Source organism: Myotis brandtii, unplaced genomic scaffold (genome assembly GCF_000412655.1).
Source record: "Myotis brandtii unplaced genomic scaffold, ASM41265v1 scaffold604, whole genome shotgun sequence".
Lineage (NCBI taxonomy): Eukaryota > Metazoa > Chordata > Mammalia > Chiroptera > Vespertilionidae > Myotis > Myotis brandtii.
In genome coordinates this window covers 1,705,529-1,713,220 of record NW_005370286.1, presented here as the reverse complement: position 1 = coordinate 1,713,220, position 7,692 = coordinate 1,705,529, and the positions used below count along the sequence as shown (strand labels likewise).

General features: G+C 61.1%; 1 protein-coding gene across 1 annotated transcript in view; it reads right to left on the bottom strand.

The window, feature by feature from the left end:
• KNDC1 (kinase non-catalytic C-lobe domain (KIND) containing 1) overlaps positions 1-7,692 on the bottom strand; it is a 31,353-nt gene that overhangs the window by 18,465 nt on the left and 5,196 nt on the right. The window contains exons 2-7 of the mRNA XM_005879659.2: positions 6,780-6,978; positions 6,198-6,256; positions 4,133-4,279; positions 3,554-3,671; positions 1,793-2,457; positions 654-768 (exon numbers count right to left, since the gene is read on the bottom strand). Coding sequence (XP_005879721.1) covers positions 654-768; positions 1,793-2,457; positions 3,554-3,671; positions 4,133-4,279; positions 6,198-6,256; positions 6,780-6,885 — 1,210 coding nt within the window. The 5' untranslated portion in view covers positions 6,886-6,978. The remainder of the gene's footprint in view (positions 1-653; positions 769-1,792; positions 2,458-3,553; positions 3,672-4,132; positions 4,280-6,197; positions 6,257-6,779; positions 6,979-7,692) is intronic.

Below are 7,692 nucleotides of genomic sequence, written 5' to 3'. Positions count from 1 at the left end.
GCCACCCCAAGGCTCCCTGGGTCACCCAGGGGATGCGAGGACACTGGGTCCCTCACTGGATGCAGCGAGGGGGCCAGGGCACTGGCTTGGCCTCCTCCCTTCCCAGAGGCGCTGGACAGACGGCCCTGGGGGACAGGACACAGGGACCCTCTGAGCAGCCCTCCTGCCCCAGAGCTGGCCTGTGGCTGCTGGACACAAGAAGCTGGAAACAAAAAGGAGCTGAAGAAAGAGGAGGTGATGGGGGTGGTGGTGAGGGGGAATGCCCACATGTTGCACCCCTGGGAGGAGGGGTCCTGTAGGAGGCTGGAGGCCCGGCTTGACCGGACTTCAAAGGCCAGTGGACCGCGGGACTCAAGGGCAGCCCTGTCACACTGCCCCGCAGGGTTGGATTTGGGGGCCACAAAGCAGTATAATGTCTACTATCCCCGCAGGCCATTTCCCCTCCCTGGGGACAGAGTCTCCCTGTTGAGAGGGTGTGAGCCAGCTGGGTCACCCGCTCTAAGGCCCACAGTTAGGCATCTGACCCCTGCTGCACCCTGACTGTGGGTCCTGAGCCCAGAGCAGACGCCCCCTGCCCCCCCGGGGTGCTCCTGGCTCACAGTGTGGACACTGCCGTCCATGGGCTGAACAAGGAACCGCAGCGCAAGTGTCACCTGGCTGCCGGGGGTGGGTGCCTACAGCGCTGAGGCAGGCGTGGGACAGAGCCCACAGCTCGTACTCCTTGAAGGGCCGGCCCAGCTTCGACAGGAGGTCCTGCAGGGAGACGCCCTTGGGGAGGCGACAGGGCGAGAACCACGTCACACACGGTGGGATGTGCCTCCCGCGAGACCTCTCCTGCAGATCAGCTGGGAAACGTCCCCACGTGCACACCTCCCAGGTGCTGGGAGGATGTGGAGACGGGACCCGTGCACCGCGGTGGGACGTGAAGGAGCAGCCGCATGGGAGGCGGCCTGGGGCTCCTCAAAACATTGAAAATAGAGCGGCCATAGGACCCGGCAACCCACTCCTGGGAATTGACCCCAGAGAACTGAGAGCTGGGTCTGGAACAGGCGTTTGCACCCCCACGTTCACGGCAGCATCCTTCACAAGAGGTGAGAGGTGGGAGCCACGTGAGTGGATGGAGGACATTGTGCGCAGTGGGGCGGCCGGGCCTCAGGTGGGCGAGTCCAGGGTGAACTGTTTTACGGTTACCACGCTTTTCACGTAAATCACTCACTCTCAGGTGCGTGTCAGGATGTGAATAAAAATGGAACCAAGACCCCACCCCCTAGTCCCTGGGCCAACAAAGCCTGGTGGGAACTGAGGGTTTCGGTGCCACCCTGCCAGCCGCTGTGCTGGGCCGGGAGCTGTCCCTGGACACACTGGGTTTGGGCCATGGCCTTCCAGGTGGCTTTGTCCCCGGAGCTCATGGGGACACAGAGTTCAGGGAACAACTTGCTGGGAGCCCAGCAGGACAGCATGTTTAACCGGGCTCCGCCCAGTGTCCTCGGCCACAAAGGGCCACTCAGAGTCCCTGTGGGGATGCTAAGCGTATTTGTCCCCGGAGCTCATGGGGACACAGAGTTCAGGGAGCAACTTGCTAGGAGCCCAGCAGGACAGCATGTTTGGGCTCTGCCCAGTGTCCTTGGCCACAAAGGTCCACTCAGAGTGCCTGTGGGGATGGTAAGCGTACCCCCAACTCCCAGGACACGGTTCTCACAGAGTCCTCTGTCCCTCCCTGCTGATGAGGGGCAGCACCAGGCCCGAGAGACCCTCCCTGGCCACAGGCCATGCAGAACACGCCCTCACCCACCTGGTCCGAGGCTGCACTTCCCGGCTCTCCGGCTCCTTCTGGAATCTGCTGATCGACCCCCAACATCATCCCTGAGTCTCCACCTGCATCTTGAGGGTCCTCGGGACAGGGCGGGTGGCATTCCTCCGCAGGGCCCTGGCCAGGCACCCCAGCCACCCCGCCCCCACTGGGACCCACACCCCGAGCCCCTTCCCCCTGGAGCCCAGGCTCCTGCTCTGGCCGCAGTCTGGACTTGGGCTGGCCGTTGAAGCTGGAGGGGCCACTCTTCCTCTCGGGAAAGGCCTTCCCGGGGTCTGAAGGGAAGAATTCCAATGTGGGCAACTGGTTTTTCACGCCGGTCAGCGGCAGGCAGAGGGTGCTGGCCTCGGGGCCCTCGGGCAGGAGCCTGGGGACCGTCTGCACTTTCCTCAGGCGGCCCCTCTCTGTGGGGCGCTGGGCGTCCAGGACCAGGCTGGCCAGTCCCTCCCCGATGTGGCTTTCTCCGTTTTTCGCAGGGGGTGACAGCAAAAGCTTGGAGGAGAGGGTCCTGGGGTCGCAGGCGGGGGTCTGGGGCCGGCCTTGAGGGGCGGGTGGGGCCTCCGGGTCAGCGCCATGGTCCCCAGGCTGTCTCTTGGGCCCCACACTTCTTGGAGCAAGTCTCCCCCTCCAGGCGCTCTCGCTGATATCTGGGCAAAAGCAGGGCTGATCACTGCCCCTGGCCAGGGCCCCAGCCCAGGACAGCCACCCCCACAACACTCCTGCCCATGGCCACCTTGGAACCGGCGCCTGCAGGACCCCAGCCCCACCTGTCACAGAGACTGAGCACAGGACCCTCAGGATGGGTGCTCCCAGCCGCCTCTTCTCTCAGCAACCCAGACACATCCTCGCTGCCTCGTTAATCACATAATCCTGGCTAATTAACAGGCTGCCCGCTCCCCTGGGCCAGGCCAGCTGCCCACAGGGGCTGCTAAGCCCCGTCTAATTATCTCATCCAAAAAGCACATCGTGTTCTATTAGGAGAACACAAGTGAGAGTCTCCACAGGAAGGAAAAATTGTGGCCGCGGCCCTGCCGGCCCTGGCGGCAGCCTCCACGCACGCAGTCTCCCTGCGAACCGCCAGACACGCGCCCCTCCCGCGGGGACTCTTTCCTCGGCTCTGACAGCCACACAGCGTGGCCTGGTGCTGCAGCGTCACCAACAGCGTCACGGGGAGGACTCCACGGCCCCTCCTCAGCAGGCACAGGGCAGAGCTGACGCTGGCGATTGTTCAAAACGCCATCTGAGACTAGAATCCCACATGAGCCGTGGAAACCCAGGGCCTACGGCAACAGCCGGCACGGCGGGAAGTGACGTGTCCTCCGATGTGGCGTGCGGTGGGGACCGGAATGGTGTCCCCCTATCCCTGAGCCGAAATGCTCATGGGACCGGGACAGGTGTCCAGCTCCAAGCTCAGCCTTTTCTCAACTGGACCTTGGTTCTCACCTCTAACAGCATGATGTCTGCACAGCGTGAGTCTGTCCCCATGTGTGTGCACTGCATGAGTGTGCATTATAAATGGGTGTGTACAGTTTGCACATGTGTATGCTTACGTGTGTGACTGAGTGTGTGAGCACGGGAGTGGGTGTGTATGTGGTGTGTGAGTACACTGGTATGAATGTGTGTGTGAGACCAGTGTCAATGTTTGTGCGTATTCACATGTGCACATGTGTGTGTGAGAACATGTGCATGCCTGGGAGCATGGGTGTACGCAGGCACATGCATGAGTGAGTGTGGCTTGCTCACCTTGGAAGGTTCCGAAGGACTCGAGGGAGAGCACCCTCCTCCCGACGGCCGAGAGGTTGCGGCACAGGCGGCAGGAGGACATGAGCTGCGTCTTCTCCTCGCACAGCGCGATGATGCTCTGCACACAGGTGCGAGAGTCAGAATTGATTTGAGAGAGGATGGGGGAGAGAGAGAGAGAGAGAGAGAGGGAGGGAGGAACATCGATGTGAGAAATATTCATTGGTTGCCTCCCATACAGGCCACGGCTGGGGATAGAACCCGCAACCTGGGTATGTGCCCTGACCAGGAATTGAACCCACCACCTTTCAGTGTATGGGACCACACTCCAACCAAGCCATACAGGCCAAGGCAAAAATCCAAGTTCTTATTTAAACAAAGTGCAATGCCACCAGATCCTGGGGAGGAGCCCGTGTGATGGGGGCAGGGCGGGGGCAGAGGGGAAGGCCCCGTGTATGTAAGTGCGTGTGTGTGCATGTTTGCATTTGTGAGTGTGCATGCATGTGGCTCCAAGGCATCAGGCTGCATGGAGGTGTTGGGGCTCAGCCTCTGGGTGAAATGAGGGGATGGCCCAAGAGTTACCTCGAGATCTGGCCGGTCCCCAGGGTCCTCGGCCTGCATCTGGTCCAGCAGCGCCTCCAGGTCACGGCTCAGCCTGGGCTCCGGCTCTGGCTCCGCCACGTACTCGAGGGCAGCCTTCAGCGTGGCCCCCAGAGAGTAGATGTGAGCCTGTGGCACCAAAGAGCCCGTCAGTGCCAACAGGCTCGTGTGTTGCTGTTTCCCCATGGCCACTGCTCCCCCAGGCCAGCAACATGTTTTGGGGGACCCTACATGCTCTTGATGGCCACCTCCCCCACTGTGGACTGCCCTGGCACTGAGCCACGCACCCCAGTCTCTTGGATCTGGAGTCTGCACTGGCCCCGCTGTACCAGCCAGCGACCCTGGACCCCTCCCAGGCACAGACACCTGGATGTCCTCCCCTGATGGCTGCTGTGTCTCTGAAGGGCAGAGACTTTTCTTTTGGGGGTTTATTCTTAAAAAATCAGATATGAGCCAGAGTGAAAGTTAGGGTTTTCCTATCTGCGTACGTGAGAGTGTGTGGGCTCTTCAGCCTGAGCACGCTGGGACAGGCCCCATCGTGGCTAGGCACCGTCCCACAATGCATGTGGGGCTTTACCATGCCCCTTTCACCAACAGGAGGCTGAGCCCAGAGGGGTTCAGACACCCGCCTGGGTCGACACAGCCAGGGTAGGAGGGCAGGTGAGGGCCTGGGCTGGGTGGCTCTGGAGAGATAGTCAACCCACTCACACAGTGGAGGTCGGGGCCCTGACCAAAGGCCAAGCTCCCTGCCGCCCTGCCTGGTGCTCCCTTCCCCAGCCCAGCCCCCTACTCCTGACTGGCGCCCACTCCGGTCCATGGTCACATCCCCTCTGGGGCCAGACCCAGCATGACTGCCTCGGGCTCCCAAGAGCGGAGGATTTGGAGGATTCGCTGTGTTGCCTTGCCCAGGACCAAGCAAATGAGTCTCAGCAAAAACATAAAAGGAAGTTCCACAACATCCCATGCAGCATGCTGAGGTTTTATGAAGTTAAGAACAGCACAAGTGAAATAACACGGATTTTAGGAATCCATACTTGTGAGATGAGGACAGAGGAGGCAGAAGGGGTGGTGTTGGGTGCTGGTCACCGTGGGCGGGGGTGGGGGTGGGGACAGAACTGCTTCCGGGGTGTTCGTGTTGGAGCTCGGCTCCCTTCCCAAAAGTACAATTAAAAAATAAAGCAGTCCTCGCACGGACCAGGAATGGGAACTGTACACACCAAAAGTTCTGGTCCAAAAATCCCCAAGACCGGACAGTGGGGTCCACCGAGACTCATGGGCCCGGGTCCTGTGGTCCACGGAGCCGGGACGCGCACAGCCTCTCAGGGCAAGGGGCCCGGAACTGGCTTGTTTTAAAGTAAAATTGAGCACAGGAAGGGCCAATCCTAAACTCTTATTTGGGGTAAAAATTCAAACTCATGTCACGAAACTAATGGACTTTTACTGGGAAGATTCTTGAGTCTGTAATTTCTCATTTCTTTATTAACGATGGATTCATTTTCCTCCACCATCATCTTAGGAGACGGGGTGCCATGAAGAAAGATACCATGACCAATGGCTTCTGTGGCCATTCTCCACCTGGGCCAGAGCCCAGCATGGCACACGGTGGACAGCAGCGCTGAGTGGACGGACAGGTCCCCCCATCATGCTGCAGGGTCGTTGTGCAGAGGGAGCCCTGTGCCTGTGCACTTAGGCGGGTCCAGGGTCCACTCAGCTGAGGGGGGCCTCCCGGAGGCCTTGGTGGCCGCAGCCGGAGTGAGTGGGTGCGGCTGCCTAACGCTGTGAATTACCATCCAGAGGCTGCGAATCCTGAGAGACACGCCAGCCACCACTGGTAATTGTAGGCACTTTAACGTGTTAAATATAGACAATTCACACTTTAGAGAACATGCAACTGTAATGACAACACGCGAAGCACACCCAGCTGTCACTGGAGCCAAGCTGCCTGCGGGAGTGACCGGGTGGGCGTGCCCCTGGGCCCAGGCCTGCTGAAGCCCTTCCCTGCTAACCACCCGCTGGCCCCGCCTGGTCAAGGCCGGCAGCCACTTACCTCAAAGGTGTTCCCAGTCACATCGAACTCCGGGGGGACAAAGGCTCCCTCGGGGTCATCTGGGGAAAGAAAGAGAAGATGCTGTGATCACATACCCACCTGCGAGGAGGCGGCTCTGGGCGAGGAGCGGACCCCAGCCCCGAGCTCTCCAGGGGCCGATTCTGCCTCCTGCCCCTCCCCTGCCCTGGTCCCTGAGGGGAGGAAACCACCTCCTTCCCTGCAAGTGTGGGAACGAGGCTCCTAAGAGGAAGGAGAGGTGCTGTCTTCCCAGAGAGCTGAAGCACCAGGCCCTCCACTCGGGTCCTACCCATTCACTGCAGGGCCAGGGGGACCCCAGGGGCCGGCTGAGGCGCCAGGCCTGTCCTCCCTGCGGTCAGGGCAGCAGGCCCTTCCTGGTCCTTTGAGGGCTGTGTGACGGGCCTGCAGAGACCAGCACCCACCAACAGGGCCCGAGCCCACGGGGCTAGAGATCCCATCAGGTTACCAAGGAAACCTGGGCTGTGTGACTGTCCCCCACCCAGCGAGGGGCCCCTGCACTGGCTCTGCACCTTCTCGGAGCTGCCCACCCGCCCCGGGCCTCACCGCTGAGCTGCTCCATGAAGCACACGTTCCCGCTGGTGTTGAAGGCCAGGGTGTCGGGCGTGATGCAGAGCGTCTGGAAGATGGCCGAGTGCGCGACGCTCCTCATGGACAGGCTGCACTCCAGGCACACGGCCCAGGCCTCCTGCTCGCTGAGGCCGCTGTCCCGCAGGGACAGGATGTCGGCCAGGGACACGTTCTCCTGCCAACACAGCCTCACTGACACCGGTGCGGGCACAGGCCCTCCTCCCCAGGGAGGCCCCCAGCGTCGCGACTAATTCTGGGGAGGCAGACAACGCGTGGCAGGTTCATTTTATGTCAGGGAGGAGGTTTTAGGCAAGGCTTTCTTAAAAAACCACAACCCAACAGAAACCACTGCACGGTTCCTGGATGTCAGAAGCTACAGAGCATTCAGCAAGATGCTCAGGTGCCGCGGGGGGCAGGTGTTCACGCCTGTGGCCAGCACCTGTGCCTCTGTCCCTGCAGCCGCTCGAGCCGGGTCACCCACTTGCCAAGACATCACTGACCCACAGCTCACCGCACACAGCGCGGGGACACGGAGGCGCTGGCTGTTTTAGGTCTGAGCAGAGGAGCGAGACGTTGGAACTGGGAATGGAGTTGCTGCCTAGGAAGCTGCAGCTGTGCACGGGGAGCCACTCACAGGGCTATTATGCCAATCACGGGACACGCACCAGCCCGCACATGGCACACACACACACACACACACACACACACACATCCACCTTGGACCTCAAGGCCCTTCTCTGTTCTTTTGTTTGACGTCTGGTCATCTGTGTGTCCCTGTGTCTGTGCACCACCTGGGCTCCAGAAGGGAGGGCGGACGAGGGACCAGGCTGGGAACCGGGTGGTGGGGCTAGAAAGGGTCTGGGCACGGGCCTCTGAGGAAGAAGGAGGG